This window comes from Xylocopa sonorina, chromosome 12, assembly GCF_050948175.1.
Source record: "Xylocopa sonorina isolate GNS202 chromosome 12, iyXylSono1_principal, whole genome shotgun sequence".
Classification (NCBI taxonomy): domain Eukaryota; kingdom Metazoa; phylum Arthropoda; class Insecta; order Hymenoptera; family Apidae; genus Xylocopa; species Xylocopa sonorina.
Genome location: NC_135204.1, coordinates 4764791 through 4791508, shown reverse-complemented (window position 1 = coordinate 4791508; position 26718 = coordinate 4764791). Strand labels below are relative to the sequence as shown.

Sequence of the window (26718 nt, the reverse complement as noted above, 5' to 3'; positions counted from 1 at the left end):
GACAAACACAGATCTCGATACATTGCCCGTCACATTAGCGGTATTCGACTCGAGCGCTAGACTTGGTACAAGTTTCATCAGTTTAAAGAAATTCGTTCTAAACCAGAGACCAGAGGGAGATATTGAATAAATATAAATTCGAGATTACCTGATTTGTAGGCGAAATTTATCGCGAACGACTTGACAGAAATAACGTGTTTAAGAACGTTCGTAAATCTCTTAAAGTTCTCGATCGCTGAAACTGTCGATTATACCTAGACGCTTCTGGCTGTATTTATAGTGTTGCCTTCCGACTGTCCAGCGCCATCTTAAGGTTCCTACGAGCGTGCCTACCTGCGCGATAATAAAGCTAGAGAAATGTGTCCCTGGAACTCTCTTTACGTTGAATTCTGTTATCTAAAGGAACGCGAATACATCGCAGCGAGTTCATTGCACGATCCAGGCTATCGCGTTGTATAGTACCGCGATCGGCCTTATTGAATTAGTACTCGCAGTAGGGTTTGCTTCGCGATTATCTGACGCAGGCTATCTCAGTACACCTCCTGTTCGTTACGGTTGTCGCATCGGCCGCGATAATTACGGAAACAAAATCTGGCTCCATTACAGGAGTCAATTGTTCCAATGGAACCTCTTTCCACTGGATGGATCTTTAACTCTAATCCGAGGACACACGTCGTTCGTCTGCGAGTAGCTCCAAGTAAGCTCTTGTGTTGGTAGACATTTTTTTGTCATGCGAAGTCGTCACGTCTTGTCATTTCATTTTTATGTATAATATGTTTGTGCATTGGAACGTAGGTTCAGGGAATGTTGGGTTAACCGAATCCCCAATTGCTCGATCTCTGGTTCACCATAAAACGTGGACAGTGAAGCGAGCGAATTGGATTCAGTTATTTGCATTACTCGTTAATAACCCTCTCGAAGTACAACTTTCAAATGTTATATAAATTGTCGTCGTTTCTTCGTATACCTTGCGAGTCCCCCCTTTCAAGCGTCGTACAGGCCACAGTTTTTCTTCGCAGACCGTGGGCCCATGGATTCAGACAATTTCTTATTATATCTTTCTTCGCGTTCTTTACGACACACAGAAAATCATTCCTACTTGTAGTTATTATTTTTTTTCTTTTTCCTTTCTAGACTTAAATTATATGGTAGAACAGTTCGAGTTGGTACAACTGAAGCTGTTAATAGCGCGCGCACCCCAAAACACGCGGTTCGCTTCGCGAAGGACGTGTGTTGTAATGTATAGGAGAAAAAGAAAAGGCAGGAAGGAAGGTTTTGGTTCTGGGTCCGCTGGACTCATTATTGAGGCTATTTAGTTGACCCGTGCGTTAGACGGATCAGACTCTTGTGGAGGAAGGGAAGATGAGGACCTGTGGGAGATCATGAGTGTTAATGTTCAGCTAGTTGCGAGGGTCAGAGATGGGTTACAGCAATATAATAATATATAAGATGTATTTTATATTCGATTTAGGGATACATTCTAATTGTGAATACATTTGAAGCGCGTTGATTTGGTTTGCTAGAGATGAAAGAAAAAGAGAGGGAAGAATGTTTCGTTCTGGGCCTGCTAGCGGACTCATCAGTAAGGCTACCTAGCAGGCCCTGCCTTAGACGCGAGAATGTTAGGGACAGGTCAAGAATTGGTGTATATTGAAACAGAGAAGGAAATATGCACTTTTGGGAATCTGCAGGTGTCGTTGTCTCTCTAGTGACGAGTGTTGGAGGACCACCACATATTAATCCTTTAATTACTGTTGGCTCCTAAAATCGCTTGGAAAAGTTGTGCCTGTAATATTGTGGGCGCTTGGAATCTAGCGCTTATGATATTGTGAGTGCTTTGAAAACTTGCGCTTGTGATACTGTGGGCGCCTAAAGGCGCTTAGAAAACTTAAGCTTATGAAGCTGTGAGCGCTTGAAAATCTTGCGCTTGTGATACTGTGGGCGCCTAAAGGCGCTTAGAAAACTTAAGCTTATGAAGCTGTGAGCGCTTGAAAATCTTGCGCTTGTGATACTGTGGGCGCCTAAAGGCGCTAAGAAAACTTAAGCTTATAATATTATGAAGGCTTGAAAATCTTGCGCTTTTGATACTGTAGATGCTAAAATCAGTTTGAAGATTGCAAAGGCACTCGCTGAAAGTGCCATTAATGACGCTACTGGCGCATCGAGGGCAAGAAAATTTAACTCGGGACGCTTCCGATGATTCCATCCGCTGATCGAAAGAGGGTCTCGTTCCGATCATAACAGGCATCGCGGGGGTTGGTTCGATCTGAGATAGGGCTGAAATCATGGGGCGTAACGACGATGGGTAAGCGCGCGGGCGCAACGAGGGGGACGTTAAAAGTCCGCTCCACCACTTTCACGACATGTCTCTCCTTTCTTCTTCTCTCTCATTCTTCTTCAAGGAAAGTTCCTTAAGATAATTAACATACACATTGTACGATCGTTTCCTCTTCGACGGATTCGTACCAGCATCAAGTAGACCTCCATTTACATGTGTCACATAATCAAACTAAATATTCTGTTACAAATTAATTTACCATACATTTCTCAGCGAATGACACGAATCTCTACGACTCGTACTTCCAGTCCACTAGTCACAATGTACAAGCGTCAGTCTTCATGAATTACAAACTCGAACGGCAATTATTTCATGGTATTCAAATTTTTCGAAGGTCCGTGGCGCTTTCTCCGCGTACCTTCAACGAGCTGTCGCGAGACACGGTCGCGCCTCCTCGCAGTCTCGAAGTGGCGAAGGAGAAAACGTGGGCTACGTTAAAAAAAATCGTTAATAACGATCCTCCGGAGGCGACGGCGGGGCCCGCTGCTTTCGAGGCGACGACGCGCCGCCGTTACGGCAGCGGCACGACTGGGCGGTCACGACACGCGAAGGAAGTCGGTGGCTGGTAAATAACCGGTTTCCTAATTCGCCGCGCCGTCCGAGTCGCGCTCGTGTCTAATTGAATATCATCTATGTATGTCGCCCCGACGTTCCAACACCTGTCTTACGAAAATCCATTAGCGGCGCGCATGCACGGAGCCCGAATAGTCGGCTGACGGGTGAATTTGTAGCCCTGGTGGTCGTGCTCGTGGCCGTACGACGATCTACTCCACCACCGCCGACTACCCTCCGTTGGTTCTCGCACCTCGCGATCCTCGAGAGGATGTCGCCGACGTTTTTCACGGCTTGTTGCGCTCGACACTCCGCAGCGTCGGTTATTATCGACAGAAATTTCACGGAGATGATTCTAAAAGTGAAAATGTAAGGAAACAGGAAGACGTTAACAATACTATTGCATTTGCAGGGTTGTTTTAAAGGAACATGATATTGAACATTTAAATATTCTTTAAATGTAGATTCGTATTGATGGTGAAAATACGGAAAATTTTCTTTTAATAGAAAAATTGAATATCTGTAATGGAAGGATATTACCAAGTAAATTGTATGGTTTTATTTATCGTAATTATTCGTCTTACTTAATTCTCTGCGATGCGTTCAGAAGTAAGAGACAGAGAGAGAGAGAAAGGACGCGATATTTTAACGAACCTAATCTCCACAGCTATTTGAAAACAACGTTAACGACCACGGTATATTATTCCGACGACAGTCAGAAGTACGTCTAGCGTACTCATAAAGCTTTCTTGCGCACATCATCGAGGCTAATCCTGATAGACACCAGCTCTTTGACGGTCTTCTTTAGACGAGATAACGATTCTGGCGTGCTGACAAGCTCTCGAAACTGTCCAAGTTCCTTATGGTCGATACTTCTCGCCCTAAAGTTAATAACAATCCTTATTACCTCATTTTTCTCCATCTACCACGTAACCCTTTAACACACAAATCGACGAGGTGAAACTCGTTACGACCTTACACACAGCCACGGAATTACCCAAACGGCCAACGCGAGAACCAACCACGCAGGATTGCGCAAGAGCGCAACCGTCCCAATCGAGGAGTTAATTTCGCGCGAAAAGAATTTTCCCTGGGCGAGGAGAAAGGTTCCGTGGCGCGCGTGCAGGCGAAACCAATTTCGTATGCGAAGTTCAGCCGCGCGTTTTACCCCGTCCGCCTGTTCATTAGCGGTCTGGTCCCGTTTAAACGTTTCCGCCGCTTAATCGTGCATGGCTAATCCAACTTATCGCGCGTACCTGATGATATCCGTGTGGGTTTTTTTTATTTTCCAGCCGACGCAGACACGAGCGGACCGGGTCGATCCGCCTGGCGGTATCCCGGAAGCGTCGCCGACGACAACAACTGGACCGAGCCGCCGCCGCGGACACCACGTTCGACGTCGATATACAACAGGCATAGGCGCGCCGCCCTCGTTGTACCAGCGTGTATCGTCCCCCTCTGTGTGTTTCCGTGTGCCTACGTCCGTCTATCGGCCCGTGTACCCGCGTACGGACGATAATGCTGGTGGCTGACGGTTTTGGTGATCGACGACGACGCGCACGGTGAACTAGTGACAGTGTGAAATCGATCGTCAGCAGGGGAAACCGGCCAGCGGTCCTACTAAATATACCGAGGAATAATGGCCAGCGCGACAATGGGACTCCGTCGCAGAGTGCCGGTGAACAATTCGCCGACCCCGCCAAGCCAATCCGCGTCCTCTGGCTCGTCGAGCAAGCGTTCAAGGTCCGAGAACAACAACAGCCCGTCCCAGGGCAATCTGAACTCGATGAACGGGTCACGGGACGAGCCGCCTGCGAAGAAGTCCCGTGGAACCTCGACTAACGCTAACAAGTCCTCCTCCTCCTCGAACGCCTCGTCCTCCTCGCCAGAGACCAGCCCGTCGTCAAAGAGCCGCGGTGGTAACTCGTCGAGGTCCTCCGCGCAGACCAAGACGTCAGCGGCGTCTGTATCCACTACTGATGCGATTACCAATAACAGTGTATTGTCCACCAGCTGGCAGACGTCGAACATGTCCGACGTGTCCACGTACGCGTCTGTGGCTGGACTGAGCATGGCGTCGAGTCCAACTGCGGGACTCTGCGCTGGGGGTCTCAGCTTGCCCACTCCCATACCGTACATGTCCTCCTCCATGGCCACGTTTGTGGGCAACGCGACCAATCTGGGCAAGAGCTCGTCCGTATCGTACCTGGACATCTCGAACATGACTGGAGGCTCGTTGAGCTCGGCTACCACGACTGGATTGAATTCTACTTATGTCGGTAATGGGAACACTGGGAACGCGATGGACTCGAAGAACGGTGTGTCCATGCCGTATCCTGGTATGTCGCCTAGTGTGAACGGGTCTGCTTATGGGATGCAGAAGGGACAGGAGGGCGCTGGTCTGCCTAAGAAGTTTCAGAACGACGGCATGTTCAACGCGTACCAACCGTGGGTTATTAAAACGTACGGGGACTTGGCGAAGACTAAGACGATCACTATTAAGAAGTACGCGCGTATTTTGAGAACATTGCGGGGCGAGGAAGTGAACAGTGCGGAGAACAGTAAGTTCCGGTTCTGGGTGAAGAGCAAAGGCTTCCATATTGGCCAGCCGGAAGAGTACGACGCGAAACCGGCGGACAGGATTATCGGGCGTCACGCGGTGACGAGTCCCGGATTGGATCCCCCGCTCTACGTGCCCACACAGCTGCCGCACAATAAGGTGAGTCTGTCCTTTCATAGATTATCGTGTTTCCAGGGGCTCTCGCCTCGTCTTCGACCGTGGACACTGCGGTTCTACGGTTAGATACGAACGGTTCCGAGGAATTCTGAATCGACTGCGAAGTTTGAGATCTGCAGTTAATATTTGGGGTGGTTAAGTGACACGACTTGAATCAAGAAGCAAGATCTTCTATTTCTATCTTGCCATTTATACATTTTTTAAGCTATCCTGCATCTCATATAAAATGGAATAGCTGAAATTGTGGTGTGGTGACCCTTCGACACTCGCGATTAAAGGCACAACGACACCTACAGATTTCCAAAAGTGTACATTTCCTTCTCCGTTTCAATATATACCACTTCTTAATCTGACCCTAACATATTCTCGCGTCTAAGGCAGAGCCTGCTTGGTGGCCTTACTGATGAGTCCACTAACAGGTCTAGAACGAAACGTTTCTATCTCTTTTCCTTCCATTTTGCTTCTTTCATTCACAACAAAACCAAAGCAACGCGTTTCATGGTAGCATAAAAAATCCAAATGTCAAAATTTTTAAACTTATAATCTACAAATTTAGTGTTATGGAGATATGCTTATTCTTAATTTGAATTAGAGAATTTAACGGCAACGACAGATTTTGAATCGATGGGATCGATTCGCGCCGAGACACCTGCGAATCGCAGCGCAGCGTATAATTCAAAATCGCAAGTCGAATGGTCGGTAACCGAACGTGTTCGAAGTGAGACGCGCTAAAAATACTTCATATTGAGTTCGCACATTTGTCCGACGCAGCACTGAATTTACTCCGACCGCGTATAAACACACTCGCTCGGACCGCCTCGGTTCGGTTTCGCTCATAGTCATCATTTTTAAACTTCAACGTCCCAAACGGCAGACGAACGTCGTTCGAGCACGTTTCTCACCGACGACGAGCGTCGTTCGATTCCTTAAATCGAACTCAACCCTTTGCACTCGAGTGTCCCTTCTGAGGGGACATCGTAAGTCCAATATATCACTCGGATGTCCCCTCTGTGGGCACATCAGAATTAATCAGTAATTACTGAAGTTAAACTTATCGCAACTTTTTGAGAAATGCGTGTTCTTGACGTTTTCTGGTGAAATGGAAATTTTCTATTGTTGATAGATGTTAGCAATAACTTTCTATCGCTAACCAGGAAGACGTCGAGTGCAAAGGGTTAACCTCTGCGAAGACACTGACGCATATGCGCACGTTTATAACTCCCCCTAAAAAAGAACTAAGCGTGCGGTGACATTTGCTGATAGGGAAGCTGCTTTCCATAAAAATTATAAATAAATACTGATAGCTATAGAAATGAACGGTTTATTAATTTTGATTATAAAATAGTTCGATCATCGACTGATTTTAATATTGTTCTCCATTTAGGATAATTATAATTCGAAAAATTATACGTGTGTCAGTGTCCCTGAAGAGGTTAAGGACGCTTCGTGCAATTACCTTTATCATACAATACTTGATTATTCTCAGCCTTCGGTCGGCTGTTGTAAATTAATCTATGCAGCATGCAAATGCATTCCTACATTTATTACAATGTACTTGACTCCTCGAAAATCGGTATTGTGTGTGATGTAACAATGAATGGGATTGTAAATGTCTTACATTCTCGACACGGTATTAACTATATTAGAAGTGACACCTCCTTATGCAATTACTTTCACAAATACTTATACACGTACCGCAAAAAGCCGACAGTTTCACTTTTACAATGTTCTCGCTCGCAGAATCGAAGTGAATAATGTATACCCGGCTTAAACATCTTATGAGACATCGCTAAGACTAAAGAAAAATCGATCGAGCGTACCTGTTCGAAGACGTACGTACTTAGAGCAGGGCCAGTGAAAAATGGCGCACGAATCGTGGGGATAAGGCGCTAGTGGGAGTACTCTGATCTGTATAGGGCCACGATTCCCTTTGCGCGCTATGACGTCAGGATTCTCGAATGCATAGGTGCACGGCGTGGGCTAACTAATCGGGAAGCATCACAAACGACGAAGCCACGAGGGGAATATGGTCGGTGAAAGAGAAATGCTGGTAGATATCCTCGAACAGCCTGATCTGGTAGTGGCCCACAGCCACTACGACAAGAAAAAACTGATTGCACTACATTAGAACTGCAAAGATCGTTGAACTGCATTAATCTTGTAACGCTCATAATTCGAGCTAATCTGTTGGACCACCATCGCTATTTTTCGCTAACAAAACGCCAGTCCAAAAGCACAGTATCCTAAGATCCGTTACACTTACCTTACTCTATATAACTCCAAAGACCCTGCCCAGAATTTATGATCCCGTTACCGATAAAAAACTAAGTTTTAGTGCTACTGGTCTTTACTGTTTCCCAATCGAAACTAGCTCTCGTCTAATCCCGTATTAAAAAATGCCAAGGAACGCAGTCGCGCCGTTTTCTGTGCGCACCGTAAAGTCACGCATCGACAAAAACCGCGCTCGCCGCGATTGTCGGCTTGGCAGCCTAGAGCGGCGGCATTTACGTACAGAAGAAGCGCGATAGCTTGGCACTGGGTACGTTTAAAAATCCAACGGTACAATGGAGCCAAGAGGCGCGAGTTGACTCGACAAATAACCGCGTATCGTAGGTCCGTGTACGGGGGAACCCGTCCCAAAGCCCAGCGTCACCGGAAGCTGGCCCGCTGAAACGCGCGCGGACGATTTCTCGCACGGATTCGCGCGATGCCTCGACGGGGTTACAGGTTGGGAATTTCTCTGGCGTGCAAGTAGAAAAACCGCGAGAAATCTCGGGCACGGCTGCTGGGAAAACGGATCGCGAGCACGCTCGCCCGCGCGATGCGAACATTGGCGGAAGAAGAAGAAGAAGGGAGAGAGGGGTGTGGATGTGGCAGGGGTGGGGGGTTGGAGGGACCCGGGGAGAAAAAGGAAAAGGCGGTCGGATAAGGTGGCTGCTTAATTACGTCTAATTACACGGATACGTAGGTAGCCGGGGTGGCCAACGACCTGTCCGCTCGTCCGGTAAGAAAAAGCCTGGAACAACGGCGTTTAGATCCAGTTTCCAGCGTTTCGTTCGGAGCATAACACTTTCACGGTGTAACGAAATGACGAAAGATTACGGAAAGTACAGGCGTAAAAATTGTTCGGATATTTCGCTTTCTGTGCGGGATTCGCTTTGTTCTGCAAGCTGTGGGATCCGTATGCATTTTAATAATTGTGTCGCGTTGAATACCTTGATCGCGTACAATTTTTAGTCTTTATATTTCACGAATTTCATCGTTGAGCAAAGATAGAACAGTTTAGAGTCGTAAAACGTAGATGATATTCATCGTTTGTCAAGTTGTTTTAAGTGGCCCAAAAAGCTCTGACGACAAATTGCTTCGCTTTCGTCCCTTGGACTAAAATTTAAAAATTCCCGGGTTTTCTAACCTCTTTTGAAACTTCGAAATAGATAGATCCTGGCGAGTGGAATGAAGATTTTGTCCAGTGGAAACAAAATACACGCATTGGTATTGCAATTTGAGCCGACATGGTTAGCATCGTAGCTCTTAGCAGCCTTTGAAGCTTCCGGGTTGTAAGCCACGTCTAGAAGGATATAGCATACGTCCATGTTACATACTGACGTAATACGTCCTCTTAGCTTTGCCTCTGCAAGAGGTAAAAAATTAATGCTGCAACTCGGCAAATTAGCACTTTCCAGCAACGGTGACAAAATTGCGCTTGGATTGAGTGAGAAACACCCTCCATCTTGCTATTTGTAGTCACGATTTCTCCCGTATCGAGCCGCGAAGGGATTAACGCATTCGTAGCCGACGATGTATCGTTTCGGGTTTCGTTTAGGGCCGCGCAAGCTGCGGGGTGCTTTTCCGTGGCGCGATAATTTCAATATAATACGATGGAAAGCCACGATACACAGAGAATTCTAAATCCTCCGGTAATGCCCGGAGTAAAGTTCAAAAGGGAATCGCAAAGTTCCTTCGTTCCATAGAAAAAAAATTTCAGCAGCAACGCATGCTGGGGGTACAGGTTTGACATAACACGATACGAATTACCCAGGTCGCAGCCCCAGAGTGTGCTAATATATACCGCAGTCCCAATTCCGTCTCAGGTTTCATCGAGTCGGTGAAAGACCTCAATGGAAAAGTAATCGCGTATCAACACATCTGTCTCAATAAATACCTCTCGCTTATTAATGTAACGATACGTAAATGTCAGCGAACCGATGCAATGTCTTAATTAACCAGTGCGATGCATGACGCAAGAGTAGTCACACGGAGCTTTCAGTATGGCGGAATACCACGGAGACAGCCATCTTAGGGACTCGACGTAAGACATAAGTACTCTGGACGACCAGGACCGTCAAAATATTCAAGATACGCCCATTCGTGGGCAACGCGTGGCCTCGAGTCGTTTTACCAACACGTTTACACTTGTTGACCAACACATTTACGCCTGCATCTATTACGATCGAGACATTTCTGTCGCGGTGGCACGTACGAACGAACATTTATGCAAACGTTCACGCTCGCGAACAGTCCGTCAGAAATGGCTGCCTTAGCCAGGGTACCAGGGTTTACGGTAAGAATACGGCTTCGAACGGGTTAAGTCCGCTCGCTGACGCCTGTGGCCTCTTCACGTAACACGCGGCGTCGCTTCCGCGATTTCTCGCCGACCCGAACTTTCGTCACGGACCGATTATGCTCGCAGCGACTCGCGGGGAGCCCTCTAGCGTGGCGTAAACGGATAAGAACGGGGCGCTGGGAGATTGAAAGTTGAGGCGACTGGAATGGGGAACGGGAGTTGAGGCGCTGAGGTTGAGAGGTCGATCGTGGGTCAGATGTTGAAGCCTGGCGATTGTTTCGGTGATCGATGGGGCTTGTGGCCAGAGTGAGTTAGAAGCTGGATCGTTCTGATGGTTTTTAGCATTATTCTGGCTAGTTTGGGCTTCTCCACGAGCATTCAACTTAGGCGTGCCAATGAAAATAGGGGTGGTTTATAAGTTAGCTGGTGTTGAATCTTATCTTTTACCAATTGAACGATATAGATTGTCCAAAATAAGTTCTACTACAATTGCTCCCCACCTTCTTAGACACAAAGTACATCTTCCGCTAGTTTCTTAACCCAACCGCTTCTCGAAGACAACAACTTTTCTCTCGATCTTCCCTATATTCTCTGATTCATTTTGTTGCATTTTTGTTGGCGGGTCGACGGCCTAGATCTCCGTCTCTTTTCTTTCTGAAACACGCTACGCGGTGCCTCGATCCAGCTCGCGGCAGTTTCCGATGTAACGCGCCGCGGCCTTCGATCTCGGCCGCGTAAATGGCTCGTCCATTTCTCACAGAGGGAGCTCGTGGCGGCTCCCGTTCTCGCAAGTGGAACGCGCGCGCTGGATCTCGGACTCTTGATACGGGCTAGCCGCGAAAAATTTCAGTCAGGGACAGCCGTGATAATTAACCGATAATAAGTTGTGCGAGGGACCTGTGGGTATGGTAATCTTGGTCTGTGGATTGAATCGATCCTTTGGAGAAATGATCGTACATGTCACTGTCTTCGCTGATTGCAATCGATTACGCGGGCTTTCTTCAAATCACGTAAACCGTCCACGGGTTGGGGTTGCCATATGTCGTACAATTGATAACCAAAGAATTGTTGAAACTGAACTTTGTTTTGTATGCTTAGACATGGTCGATAATTTGGTTCGATTAATGCTCGATTAAACTACTAGATTTTATTGATACGCGAACAAAGTAGACACTATTGCTGTATCTATGGAAAATTTGAATGCATAAAAACGTACACGCGAGAATCCCTACGGCGTGTGTCAGATATGATACACTTTTTAAGAAAATTCTTCAGTATTGGTATCATATTGACAGTCATCGCATATATTAAGTCCAATGACTCTGCCACCCTTTCATACACTCGTGAAAGGCATCCCTGTTTGTCATCCACTCGTTCAGTTACGAATTCCCGTAGACGTTGGCAGTCTACTTGGAACTACGGCGACCGAAAAACTTGTATCTGCCGACATCGACTCATGACCGGGACGGGAGGCAAACGAGCGAACGAAACGCGCGTTTTACCGAGGCTTTGAGTCTGGAGACGCGCGCGGGCGCGCTCTCAGGCGGCGACGGTGCACATAGACGGAAAGAAAGGGTGGGAGAGGAGGGAGAGACAGAGCGAGCGCGGCGGCAGAAAGGCAGAGCGCGGCTCGAAGCTATCATTAACGACGCCGCGACGCTTCGCAGCCCAGGAAGCTCTCTCGGATTTACGCCTCTGACGTCCGCGGCGGCGTAAGCGTGGGATTCCAGGCGCGGAAGTAACGAGAGAGGAAGAGGGAGAGCGTGGTGGAGGGTTTGGCGGGGAGGGAGGCGGCGGGCGTAGAGCGAGGCGGCGACGGAGAAAGAGAGAGAGAGAGAGATTGGCCCCGCTTCCCACGGAAGGAAGAGAAGCAGAGCAGGCGCATAAAGTTGCCCGGTTCCCTCGTTCATCCGATCCGGATTCAGTTCCGCGTGCTAGTCGCGGCGGAGATCGATCTGAGGAGAGGCGTCTTCCATTCGATTCTACCGATGCCTCGCTCTCCGCGCTCTTCGAACCTTTCCAACGTCGACTTTTTTCCCGCTCCGCGGTCTCCTTGGGAATTATTAGAACTGGACGGGTTTTTTCTTTTTTTTTTTTCATTCAGATCCACGTTTTTATGAACACTGCTAAAGAAACGAGCTTTACATGAACATTTCTTTCGACCTGTAATCGGAATTTATTTGCACATATTTCTCTGTTCTTCATAAATGCATAAATATCTAGTCATAACTATTCGTTCCCATTTTTATGATAAGTATTGAAGGACATAGTGGTTAATGGTATCAGATCGTTGCGCCGTTTTGCATTAATTTTTTGCACAAGATTCGAATGATAAACGCAGAAAACTTTGGCCAAAATGTACTCCAGCGTAATCCTCGTCGCAAAGGATGGTCGATGTCGAAAGCGTAAATAAAAAAGACGAACGTTTCAGATCAACAAGTGTTTCGTTCGTAATTAATTTCCGAAATCGTAATCGGACTGCATCGAAGGAAACCAAACGTTTCCCAAAAACGGGAATAAGAATCGCGCCCACCATTACGGGTTTTCTTACGCGACAGCGCTTTTCCTTTTCTTTTTTACTCCCAGTGGAACTCTCTCGCCAACCTCTCTCTCACCCCTCCCAGTTCCACCCTTATCCCTTTCCTTTATTTCCCTCCAGTTGCACACGGCGGGCCCCCGCCCGTGGCGCCTAACGACGCCGTACCAACGCCACCGGCCGTAAAATATTTCTTCGTCACGATTGTCATTTTTCACGGTTGACCGTCGTCGAGGGCCGCGAGATAACAGCGGCTCACCTCTCCGTTATGTCTGTTCCCTCGTAAGGCGCACGCGGGTCCCTCGCGCTCTTTCTCTCGTTGGGTGGCAGAGGAGTAGGTCTGGCTGGCTAGTCATTAGTCACTTTCCGAAGCAGAGGCACAGACAGCCTGCGCCGGTATCCGCTCGCCGCCTTTCCTTCTCCCTCTCTCTCTCTCTCTCTCTCTCTCTCTCTCGCTCTTTTGATCCCTTGCGCCTCGTCGCGCGCTCTCATCCTTTCTCCGTCCGCGCGCCGCTCTGCCTTCTACGGAACGGCTCGCGTTTCTCTTTCCCTCGACGCGAGACGCCGCGGCGTTCCTTCTCTTGGGCCGCGCTTTGCCGCCGTCTCTGTACCGGCCACCCTCAGCGATGGTTGCGAGACGCGCCGCGTCGACGAGAACCAGTTGATTCGAGGAACTTCGCCGATGGTTGGTTTCTCGGTTCACGGGATATTAGCCGACGGTTTCATCGTGGACAGCCGGCTAAATCGCGTTTAGTCGAAGACGCGTTGTACGTACATCCCTTTGACGAGCTTGTATACGCCTGTGCACTCTCCCATGCTTCCATAATATGTTGCGTAACAAAGGGTGCAGCTGTGCCTGAATTTATGCGTGCATTGTTTTACGAAATTAGTTGCAGCTTAAGGACGCGCGGATTAATTATGGGTGGTATGAAAACGAGAAGTCTGAAACTGTTGGGAAATTGGAGAGAAAAAAGTGAGAACTAGTATGTTAACGGAAGCGATAGGAGTGTTAATACGTTTGGAGTTTGGAAAGTTTTGAAAGTCGGCGTTGCTCAAATTGCACTTCCGTTACAAGAGAAATTAAGTCGGTGATCGTTTATTATACGAGTGTTTAAATAACATATCTTTTTCCTGGAATATGTTATCATTCGCTTTTACGCATTTCTGTTGCGTGTTCTATGTATGCGTTCAAGTAATTGGACGCTCGGTTGGAGAATAGCACGAATACGTCAATATATCCGATGACATCCTACAAGCAAAAATCGATTTCCCTAATTCCGTAATCGTACATATTTTATTCCCAATTGGCAAGAAAACGGAGATATCCAAGTTCGAAAAAAGGCGACGAAAAAATATTATACGTTCAATCATCGCAATCTTCCTAATCCGACAAACACCATCGCACCGTTGAAATCCCTCAAACCACCCGTCCCAACGTCAACACCAATCCCATCCCTCTGAAATCCCTGAGCGGGGAAAAAGGGAAAACAAAAAAAAAAAAAAAAAAAAGCCAACATTTCACCCAGCGGGAGCGCTATCAACAAACTCGGATCACCAATTAATCCTTTCCACCCCAACTGGTGCAGGCAGCGTCGCGGCAATTTCCCCGCGGAGATATCATCGCTGTGAGGTTCACGCTGGAAATTGTTCGAGAGCGGCCGTCTCGAGCGCCCATCGCTAGCCACCCAGCCGTCGCCCGCCCATCCACCCTGCTCGACCCGTTCGTTCGTTCGTCGTCCCCTCGTGCCGCCGTTGGCGGCGGCGGCTGCGACTCGAAGCAGCAGTAAGTCTCCCTTCTCGGTTCCGCCGCCTGTGGCTTCGTCCCGTTCACCGTCCCCCACCGTCACCCCAGCCGCCCCTGTAGTATATCGGTCGCTCCCTCGAGTCACGGAGAAATTCTGCCTCCTCTCTCTCTCTCTCTCTCTCGCCTGCTCTCTCGGTGCTAAGCCTCTCGCGCGCGTCTATCTTGATTGAGAGCGAGGAACGACGCCGGCGGAGCGCGCGGTGCGGCACGGCACGGCACGGCACGGCACGGCGGCACAGCCTGTGCCAGAACGACGTTGGAACGACGGCTGCGGAGTCGCGGGACGCGGGGAGGGGCGCAGAGTGGCGTCGAGTGCGGTGAGTCGGATCGGGTCGTGGAACGGGGGAAGGCGGCCGACGCGGTGGGACGGGTGGGGAGGAACGTTCTCTCGGAGACCCGTGATCCGGAGCGAGAGAGCGTTTATCGTGCCTTCCGTGAACACGAGCAGCACCGCGGAACGAGCAGGGGGTCGGAGGGGAGGGACGGGTTGTCATTGATCGTCCCGACTGCGGCTCACGAGCCGCTAAAGGTCCCGTACAAGTACGGGCCCGTCAGCGTGCGGCGGTGGCCGTCCTTCGTGCGCGTGTGGGCGTGCGTGTGTACGTGACGGTCTCGCGCGTATCTCTCTCTCTCTCTCTGCCCCGCACGCACGCACGCACGCACCCAGGCAGGCGTTTCAACGACGACACGACACTCCGTCGAAAGTGCACGCTCGGTTGCGCGCCGGAACGAGCGCGGCCGAAAAAAACGCGACGACTGGCCCCGCTGGCTACGCAGAAGAACGCGCGCTCCGTTGATTCTGCCTCTCATGCCCGTTTTTTCCCTGCAAATTGCCGGAATGGTTATCGCGCGAACAACCACGGGCGTTACGAAAGCGGGGCTCTTTTTTTTTTCGACTTTTTCCTTCGGAGGAATTCTTTCTCGGTCGCTTTTGAAATTGAGATCGGAGACGCGCGTGTTTTGGGGTTTGCGGAGAGTGACGGTGTTATTCGGGTCTGGGAAATTTCGGATTCGTTCGATCGCTGCGATGTATTGGCATATTATTTCGGGAAAAGGGGCGGCAGGAGGATTTGAAATTTCAGCGTGGCAAGTTGGGAGACAGAGGAGTCAGGTCGAATCGAGTTTCGGAATAATTGAGTTTGCTACGGGAAGGCTGGAATGAAGTTTGAAAAAACTTTGATCAAGTGCGGCGGAATTTAGGGAGACCCAAATTACCTTCACCGGAAGTGGAATTGAGTTGGGTCGAGTTTGGAGAACGTTGAATACAGCGAATGCTAGCTTGAAAGAAGTCGAAATACCTACAATAATTTTTATTCGAGTTACCGCGCGATACCAATTAGCAAAAATGCAGTAGCCTCCAACGATATTAGGTTTCGCGCACAGATACGTCGAGGATAATGATAAAATGTAAGTTGTACGGGGCGATTTTAACGCGACGCGAGTAATTAAGGATTAATTTGACCAAAAAGGTGGTAGCGAAAGGCGGCCAGAGTTCTTGCGCGTTTGGCCTGAACACTTTTCGTCGCCACGTTCTCTCCCTCCGTCTGTTCGTGTGTGCGCGCCATTCGGAAAAGATTGCGGCCGGCTGCAGCTTCAATAGAAAGCGGTCGATTCGACACCGCAATCGCGGCATCTGTTACCGTGACGATCGACCGACGATTTTCGCTTCTCTTTTTTCATCCGGTGCGCCGGCTAATCGCTGGGACGTCGTTTACTCTCCCGATGGAACGGCTCGGTGTTTGCGCGCCGGGAAACTTTTGAGTTCTCGTTCTCCGCCGTGGAAGCAGTTTCCGTAACGGTTAAGAAGAATTATTCCATATTTTTTCTGCCTCTATCGCTTTCCGTCCAATTTATTCTAGAAATAAATTTCGGAAAAACGATAACATCGAAAGGAGTACATATTTTTTTTTAATTTGCTCGCGGGAAAAATTTATTTTTCCTTCTACGAGCGATAATTTCGTAGCCGAGCGAAATACACGTCGAGAAGGGTCGGTCGCGATTTTTAATCTTCCGACGTCCAATAATTAATTATTTCGTGTGTACTTTGCCCTCGGTTTTTCCAATATTTGCCAAGTATTGAGAAAGGAAACGATCGGTATTTGTACCCGCAGCACGTGAAGTGTAAAAATGATTAAAAATTACGTGCGTTGTTTCTGCCGGGATTGGTACGAGCGGATTAATCGCGGTGTTCGAATTTTGAGGCTGGAAACGAGCGCGGTTCGAATGACCGCCGCGTGTCCATAAATTTTCAAGCGCCACCCAAGTGTATCCGAGGGACGCGAAGAGTAAACCTCGTCCTTGCGCCGTCGAGAAAAAGAGGAAACGGAGCAGAGCGGCTAACTGAACCGATAATTCCCCCGCCACGATTTCAGAGGTTTGGCTCGGTTAACCGTAACCGTGGTTCCGAGGCCGGGCACCTCGACCCTCAGTCAATAAAACAGTTGACCTCCTCCAGGAGAGCAGGAAATAATGCGCCGCTACTAGAACCCGCCGGTCGACTAGTGCACTCGGATTTTTGGCGAGTACCCTGAATTTCTCCCTTTGCTAATAGTCTTGGCCACCGCGAAATCGTCCATTCAAATCGCCCCTTCTATTCACATGCCCCGTGAATGCGCCTGCCTCGTGGCCAGAACCGTTGGCGTTTTATTTAAAAATAATAAAACTCAAAGAACAGAACGACGTGGTCGAAAGTTTGTGTTGGAAAAAATTGGTATTACTGGGTATAACACACACACATATATATATTTCTGCTAGCTCTCCTTGGTACGCGTTGATTACTTGACGTAACATCAGGCACACCCGTAATTCAAATATCGTTGCGGCTACAATTATACCGCCGGTGTCAGCATTCTACTGGCGCATCACTCAACTGTTCAGATGTTTATTCGAGAACATTTGTAGAATACCGCACACACCGCAGCGTGCAATATTCTGTTTATCATAACATCGAGTATTCCTCCCAGATATTCCCCCGTCGAGCGATCCCTCTTGGAAAAGACGTCGAAGAAAGTCCGATCGGAGCCGAAAAATTCCATCATCCCCCCGCGAAAGAGGCATCGATCACCCGGAACACCGGTGCGGGCTCAAAAGTGCCGCGATAGAGATTAATCCCCGATCGGGTCCGACCGTAAGAAAGCCTCGAATCCCAACCGTCGGGTAAAAAAAAAAAAGAGAAGAAAATAAAAATTCCGGGAGGAAAAAGCGTGGATCCTTCGGGTTTGTCCGGGCCACAGGCCACGCGGGGAGAGACCTCACGCGTTTCTCTTTAGTGCGTGACTCAGCGGAGCCGAAACAGCGGAGCCACCCTCATTGTGCCTCCCCACTCGTGTATGCAGTGGCTGTCCGGGGCCTGAATGCAACCAGGCGGCGAACCCTACTGCTCTCCCAGCACTAATACCAGCACGTGCGTGTACTTTCATTATCGGGGCAGGGTCGGTGATAATAATCGTGCGCCGTTGGCCCACGTCGAGAGGGGCGAGGCGAGGGGTGGAGGCGGGCTGGTAGATGGAGAGGTCGAAAAGGGTGCGCGCGCGCCACGCCGGATCTCGAATACGGGATATATTAGGGCAAGGGGTTGGAAACCATTACGTCGGGGGAGCGTCGATATTTTTTTTTTTTTTTAGCCTCCCCGTCCCGCTCGTTCCGGTGTCGTCCTTTCGATTTCTCGCTGGTGACGACCGCTCGTTCCGAGTTTTTTTTTTTTTTTTTATTCTGTTCCCTCTCTCTCTCTCTTCGCTGGGAACGCGCACTGGGGTTCCGGAATGATCGCGAAGGTGGGAATATTTTTAAGGATTTCCAGGGATTGCTGGGGTCGCTCGCGATGGGTGAACGTGGGTCTTTACGATGGTCATTTTAAAATGCTTCGCGACGGAAACGAGTTTTATAAATATTGTATAACATTTCGAGGAGAGCAAACTATATTTTCGACATCATTAATGCAATGACGGGAATTAAGTTAAATAAACATTGGGGAGATTGTAAAGAGAGAAAGAAGCTGTTGGGAGCAGTTGAAAAATCGTCGAATCGCTCGATTTCACTGACGAGCACGGGTTTATCGCGGTATCCAAATCGGCGAACGAACGTGTGCGAAACGCTGAGCGTTTTCGTGGGATAGTTGTTGCAACCGAGAGGGCAACCAAGCGAGACTTTTCTCCGCGAGAAATTCCGCTCGCGAGGAGAAACACGCCGCTGGTGGTTTACGAGCTGATATCTGTTCCGCGGATGGATAAGGCTCGTTATCGTTACCGTTAGTTCTGCCGTTTCGAAACGCTATCTTCGCACGACTCACGGCTTAGTCGCGTCTCGAGGAAAAAGCTGGCGCGGGGTGGTTCCGCGTTGACTCGCTCGTTAACCCTCTGAAGGTTCGAGACATCCGGAATACGACGAACTCGTCTACTTGTTTCATTTTATTAGTACCATTACGTCACCGAACTACAGTCGCATTTATAAATTTCAAACAAATTCGTACTTTCAACTATAGCAGTCGTTCGTCACAAAATTTGTATCTCCTTAAATATCTCTCCACTTTATTAAAATAAAAATATTGTTACTTATTACGGACTATAGTCATCACAGAACATCATGTAACTTTCATAGAAGACATTTTTACGACGCTTTAACTGCAGCGTAAATATTTTACTCGATGAGGTTGGAATGTTCAGTAGAAATTTTCGAACGACCCTAAGAAAGCTTCAGGATTCGCCTTGGTGTTAAAAAAAAATGGTACCAACGTGTCGAGCAAGTAATTTCAAGATGCCATCATGCAGAACCAATATCCTTACGCGTGGCCCTTAAATCCGATACCTTTGCGGTGCAAATTAGCGCGAAAACCGTGCAGGTTGACGCGCGGATTATCAACAAATTAACAGCTTATCAAATCTCCGCGCGCCGATAACTCGAGATTGCCGCGCGACGCCGGGGCTAATTAGCGAGCCACGTTTTCCGATCGTCGCCTTGGAAACTTTGGATACCGTTAGTCTTTCGGCTTAATCCCCCGCGCGCGATCGATCTTCCATCCGCCTCGAGCCGCTCCTCGGCGATCCGTTTAAAAAAGTGCGCGCGCACGATATTATCTCCACCGCCAATATGCATGGCCGACGGCCGTTTTGAATTTAACTAGAGCAACGATCGATTTATATAATATCCCATCGGCTATCAATCAGCGCGCGTATATTATTTATCCGCGTAACCCGCAGACGCCGTCTTGACGTCGTCCTTCGTTGACTTTCGCCACCTCAATGAACGTTCCTCTATCGACTACTCTTACTTATCCACAGCGTCAATATCTAAACAGTCGTAGTCCCATTTTCTATTATCATTCGCGAAAGATTGACAGCGGTTCGATCGCTCGCAATCCGTAAAATGCAGAACGAATTTCAGCTAATAGTTTCGAAAAAAAAGTGGAGGGCGAACGCGGTTCTATCGACAACGAACGCGCCTGGCGTGCGAAACTCGCGAGCAGTTCGTAAATGGAACGTACATCGCGCAACAATTACCCGCGAGCAAAAGTCCCATAATTGGAATGTTTCTTAACCGTGTTTGAAATTCGCCGAACGGGCGTCCCCGAAATCCACCTGGCCGTGGTCTGGCAGCGATCGAGACCGCGTCCCAAAAAGGTCCGCGTCCGAAAAGCGGGGCGCGCGACGATCGAACTCAGGCCGATAGAGAACGGGCGGCACGTTAACTCGAGCGTCCGAGCTTGGGCCTCGACCATACAGTCACGCCTCTATAACCCACAGAACATAACCGTGCTGGCTGTTGTGCGTGGCGCGATGCTCAGCGGCCCGTAGCCAGGAGCGGCCGGCGGCAATTAGTAGCGGGCCGCCAAGGGAGCCTCGGCCTCAGCCTTTTTCCCCAACCCGCTGCGCCCATCCCATCGCTCGCTCAGTCTCTCTGTCTCCCTCTCGCACTGGCCTCAGTCGTCCGCCTCACTCTCCTTCTGTCTTTCACGCGCGCGGCTTCCCTTTCCTCTTCCTCTTTCCGCCTCTTTGCCCTTGGCGTAACTATCGCCGCACCGGCTGCTTCTCCGTCCTTCCTCGGTCGGGCACGGCCGACTCGCTCCCCGACTCGACTCGACTCGGCTCGACTCGACTCGACTGAACGCGACCCGCCACGACTCGAGTCGACTCGACTCGACCATGCCCGACCGAGGCGTCTCTTCCTCGGCGCGCCTGTGTCCGTCTCCGTCCCGCAGCCACGGCTTCCTCCTTTCTCCTCTTTCTTTCCGTCCGCTCTTGTCCCGCGCACGACGCGCGTCCTCGTCGCTCGCGTGCTCGATTGCTTCGGCCGTCGTTGGAACGGGGCGCGACAGAGAGGCGAGCGCGACGCGGAGGGCGGAAGCTAGTTTAGCAAGGCGCGACGAGGACGGAGGCGGTGGGTAAGCGCGACGGAACGGATGCCGCGGCGGCGCGAGGGAGACAGGACGACGAGAACGGAGCGCGGCAGAAGCGGCGTGGCAGCAAAAAAAGAGGCGTACGGAGTGAAAAGAGCGGCGGGCGGGGGGGCGCGAGGCAAGGAAGTGAGGACGAAGGGAAAAAACGTGGAACCAAGGCTGGAGAGAGACGGCGGCGGAGGGAAAAAGGGAGACAGACAGCGCGGAGTAGGGTGGAAGCCGCAGGCTTTTTGTCCCGCCACCGCCGCCGCCACCCGACAAAAATAGACCCCGTTCGTGTTCCCCGTCCTCCCAGGACGTTCGCTTCTGTGTGCGCACGGGGTACCCGGCGTGCCATAGAAGCGTTCTCCTCGGCTCGTATCTCGGGCTTCAATGGCGCCAACGGGTCTTCCGTCCTCGTTCTCCCTCTCCCTCTTTCTTCCCTTCTATTATTCTTCTTCTTCGTCCGCGTCCCTCTGCCAGGCGTTCCACGCTTCGCGCTGCTGCTCGTTCACGGCCCGAACACGGAGACCGGAATAGAGACCGAGCGACAGAGCGAGCGAGCGAGAGAGAGAGACAGAGTGAGACGGAGCGCGAGGTTGTTAGAGGGTGCCCGAGATGAGGCCGATAGAACACGCCTCGATGATGCCTATCTGCCAGGCGTCCGGTAACGTGGGCGTAGGCGGTGAGCTGCCTACACGCAACCCGCGACAGCCTGGAGAGAGCCCGCTTTTCCCCCTTCGTTCGCAACCCTCGCTCCTGCCTGATAACCCGGCCGCCCGGCAAATCGCGATACGTATCGACCCCTTTCTACGACCCCCTTCCCTACAAATAACTTCCCAAACTCCTTTCCACGGACGGGATCCCGGCCGTATGGTCTCGTCGTCCCTCCGCCTCCTCCTCCACCCCCCGTTCGCCGCGTTACTCACGATCTACGTCCCGTCGCGTTGATGGCCATCCTGGAGCGAGACGGAACGAGCGGCGGCGGATCCGTGGGAGGGGTGGGGGAGTTGGATTACGTTCCTGGGTGCGGTTGACACTTGTTCGCCACGGCTGACGCCGCGGCACGATTTAAAGCGACGCGTTTAGATCGCGCGCTCGGTGAAACCGAGTCGAGCGCTGTCCGCGGGTGGGGTCGCGCGAACGGCAGGCGAGGCGGGACCGGACGCTGGAACATGAGAAATTATTGGAAAAATTTGACGCGTTCGAGTAATTCGAGCGCGGTTCGAATATCCGAGCGGATCGAGCCAGCGCGCGCGTGTTCGCGTTCTCGTACAGGGTTTAGCGGAACGGAAGCGATGAACTTGAATTGGTTTAATTCAAGCGACGTAGCGATGGATGTATTTTTTTTTTTCTCTCTCTTTTTTTTTCGGTGAAACGTTTTGGCCGCCGCGCGATAAATTTGATGGCGGGAGCGGAAGTCAACCGGATTGTTGTCGAGCTTTCGTGATAAGGGAGTTGATTTTAGGGTTGCGCGCAGGTGTTTGCCTTTGGAAATTCTGAATGTCCTTCTGTACGAGAATCAGACGAACTATACATATGTATTTAAAAATGAAAAATATAGGGAATAAATTGTAGTACTGGTGTCTACACAAGTGTTCCAGCTTTGTCTAGCGGTTCAAAGCGCGGAGGAGCAAGTAGGGACAATTTACAATTCTACGGAGCCCGCTTAAAATTTGAAATTACAGAGCTCGCGCGAAGAGGAGACCGGTGCTGGGCTCTTTTGAGCAGAAATGAGAGGTTTCTATGCAATTTCTCGCTGGCTCTATAAATACGGAATAAGTAGCGCAGCGGGCTGCCGGGTCGTTCGGCTCAAAATTTCTTACACACTTCCAATCCTGTGAGACTCTTCTTAAGACCGGCTCTGCATACGCGAATTTTTCGATCCGACGCTGGTATGCAGTCTCCCTCTTTCTCTCTCTCTCTCTCTCACTCTCTTCGTGGCTGGTAATCGATACCAGAACTCCGTCGAGTATCAGGAATTCGTTCTCTCCGTGCATGGAATTCTCCTAGCTGGAAAATAGCATTTCCTCGCTGTCATACATTTTTATACGATACAAGGATGTTCCCGTCAGCGACAGAGGTCTTCCCCGGCGTTCCCGATGTTTCCTGTCTCTCTGGCCAGTAATCAAGATCCCTCTTTCCTGTGTTTCCTTCATCCGCCCTCCTCTCTACCCCTCGTCGATGTCCTTTATGCGTCGCGGCTTCGTCTTTCGCGGGATTCGTCAAATTGACTGAGCGCGCACGATGGACCCGCGATCGCTTCCGATGGAAATCCTTAAAGATGCGGTTACTCGAACCCTTTTTTCTATTTGCCGATAAGATACTTCGTTCCTGGAACGTCTCAAGCGCAACTGGGAAACTGAAGATCGAAAGTGAAAGTTTTACATTTTTTTTTCGAAAGGACAAATCGAAGATGTTAAATGTTCTGTATGATACGCATAGAAATTTTCGAAAATTCCATTCATTGGGTAGTCGAATGTCTATGAATTCTTAAGAGTTCCGTGGCGTAATTTCATAGAGAAAGGGGAACGTTTACTTCCTGCCTCATTGTTTGAAAAGTAACCCCAAATAATCCCAAGCCCACGCAGCCGTCGAACGTTGGAAAGCGAAGGAAAGGACCGCGGCAAAACTCGAGGCCCGTTTACGTGCACAGAAACGGAGGAGTGCGTATCAGAAATCCGTGAAACTAGAGCCGTATGTGATCCGACTGCGCGGAAAGGAAGTATTATACGGTGAGTTCTACGTCGGAACGGCGTAGTACTGGGTGTCCCAAAGGTTTGAAAACGGAGCGCCATACACTCGACCAACTACGTAGCGAAGAAGCACCGCGCGTATCCCGGCTACGCGTAGACGGCAGTTCCGCGTATATACGAGAGTGCTGGCGGCTCAAATGCGCGGAAACCCAGCATTGCGGAGCTCCGTCCACGCGAAAATCCAGTTCTACCCATTTCGTCTATCCACGAAGTTCGTACAATCGCTGGAGTTATATTGGGACGCGTGCATTTAACATCTCCCACCGTTCGACTTCTTTTTAATCAACAAATTAGCTCGCGTTGCGTTCTATCTTATTTCGTCCAAATTGCAATTAGAAATTAGACCACAAACAGTTTCTCTGTACTCTACTATCCTCAAGTTTCAAACCCAAAATTGAATACTTTTTCCTTTCTCTCCCACGCTGCCTTCCGAATATCACTTAGACTCTCCAACAAGAGTATAACGAACCTTTCATCCCACAAAAATAGCAATGAGGTTACCAATTTGACGTACAACAGCTGACGCCACATTCAATCTTGCGTAACTTATGAAAAACCCTGGAAATTCATAATCCTTGCACGTGGAAACTTATCTGGAACCTTCGACGCGTATCTCCAACGAATATCTCACTCTTCATGAATGCGTACAATTTCAATACTACAGATAGACTAATAATGGAGTGAAACATCTGATAACACCTTTAAATTTCCACTTATTAAGATTACCGTTCCGTCGAAACGTTTTCCACGGGTCGACTCTTAATTCCACGGGCGGGGACCTTTCGATTTGTCCCAAAATGGAATCACCGTCGACGCAGAAGCGTGGTCGAGCATCCGGAACGCGCGTGGTCCCCTCGTTCCCGCGGCAACGACGTGCGCCACGACTGAGTGAACGGCCGGAGAAAGGGAGGGAAAGACGGGTGGCAGACCCGGTGAGAGCAAAAGAAAGAGGGCGAAAGGGGGAGGAGGAGGGTCGAGTGAAACTCTCGTAGCTGCCGCCGCGCGGCCGGTATCCGGTATCCACGGCTAATTAGCCGCACCTCGTCCGCGCTCTTTTATCATCCACGCCGTTTCCATCGCTTTCTTCCACCGACGGCCGTCCGCGTGTCGGCCACACCACCGTGAGCTGTTTATTTCCCGCGGAACGGTCAAACCGTTTTCGTGGTCGTCGCGAGAAATTTGCGGTCAAACCGCGGCGGATCTTGCGGACCGCCGTCCATTTTCGTTGCGGGGAACGAATTAATCGCGGGACCTGCGCTCTTCTCGCGCGATTTCGTCGCTTTTCTTCAGATCTCGACTGACTTTTTCCACACTGCTGAATTAATTTTTATTCTTCACATTTCCTCTCGAAATTATCGATAACGAAGATTGGATTTTTTAGAGACTTTTTGGAATTTTTCTCGCGCGTCTCACGTGTTTTTAAAAATTGAAAATCATATTTTTCCTCGTTTCGAATGTTTCCAGTTCGCGTTACTCTAGAAGCGACGAAAAAGCGATGGGTAGAGCGATTTTACCTTGGTTCAATTAGAACCGAGACAACGGGAGCTCTATAGAAATCGCCTGGGCCTGACAGTCTACTCCAGCCGGGACAATTTACAGTTGCGAGAGCTGATATTATTCCTGCGACGGTACAATGTCGCGAAACTGTTGAACGTATTAATTTGTCGGGGAACGAACTTCGATAACGCTCTGGCGCTCATCTCCTCGCTCTGAAAAGTTTTCACTTTCGCGGTAACAAAAAAAGTTCGCTTCTAACGCGCACGAGTGTCTCTCATTTTTACATTTTACTGAACGAAACAAAATTTTAACGCGATTTTAACAACTCTCGTCGCGTCATCTGTCCCGCAAACAAATTGATTTGCAAATTTAAATACGAATCCGTAGACTTCGAATTTATCCCGCCATCCGAACATAATTCACGTACACATTTTATTATATGCGCGCGCTCGTTCGCCCATTTAAATCCCCCGTAAACGTGCAACCGTCCCGGTCTAGGCGTTCGCAGTCGTCCGCAGCAGTGAAACGGTTAAAAGAACTACGTAACACCTACCACCACGCGGGAGGGACCCAGTCACCGACGACTGAAATCCGTTTAAAGCTCGCAGAATTCCGTCCTCGGACTGTCCTCGAGGCCGCGAACGGGTAAATCGAGTTGGGACAATAAAACGTGAACTCGCAGCGGTGTCCTGCGAATTCATGAGGATCCCCCCTCCCCTTCTACGCCAGCTCCACGGTTCGTCGTTTTATCTGGGTCGCCGGAGCGACAGTGCAAGGGCGCCGTTTCCCTCGGCTTGATTTTGATTTCCGCTCGTAAACACGCCGCAGTTTCAGGGAATTAGAGTGACTTCGTCGACCGTGGTCGAAGACAGGGGCGCAGAGAGGGGGGGTATGGATGGGAAGCACCGACGTCGCGGCACCCGCCCGTCTTGCCCCTCTCTCTCTCTCTCTCTCTCTGGCCGTGGCTGCGGAAATGAAGAGTGGCGTTCAAGAGATATGATATCCGAGCCACGGCGAAACTGTCCAAACGTCTTGGCCGGAAACTCCCGCCGTTCCGTGGAGCCGAAGGAGAGCCAGGAGAAGCCGTGCTCGCCTCCGTTTCCCAGTGTCTTGGGTATTGACCCTTTAACTGCCGCGTTCCGCGTTGAAACGGCCAGTTGCCGTTATCGACATCCTGTTCGCGCGCCCGTTCAACGCGCCGCGCCGAGGGTGTATTTAAATAGTTGTTACGGAAACGTTTAATATCGTCGGAGGCAGTACGATGTATGAAATATCGGCAGATAGACGGACGCGTGGGCGTTGAAGGTGAAGTGTGGGTGGAAGGACGAGGAAAGGGTACGGAGAGGCGTTTCGTGCCGGGTCTGCTGGCAGACTCGTCGCTGGGATTGTCTCGCGGATTCGTGCGTTAAACGTGGGGTGAAGCAGGGAGTTGGAAGAAAATTTGTCGTGGTAAACCTTCTGCTGGCGGTAACTGTCACAGGCGATTGCAAAAGGGAGAACAGTTTATATATATATATAGAATGCATTTAATTAATAAATCGCATAAAGGTTGCTGATAATTTTA

The 26718-nt window shown here is 49.8% G+C and overlaps 1 protein-coding gene across 1 annotated transcript in view; it reads left to right on the top strand.

The window, feature by feature from the left end:
• Positions 1 to 4246: 4246 nt before the first annotated feature.
• The window catches only part of LOC143429770 (uncharacterized), a 57503-nt gene continuing 35031 nt past the window's right edge, over positions 4247 to 26718 (top strand). Inside the window, exon 1 of the mRNA XM_076905535.1 lies at positions 4247 to 5609. Within this exon, the coding sequence (XP_076761650.1) occupies positions 4530 to 5609 (1080 nt within the window). The 5' untranslated portion in view covers positions 4247 to 4529. The remainder of the gene's footprint in view (positions 5610 to 26718) is intronic.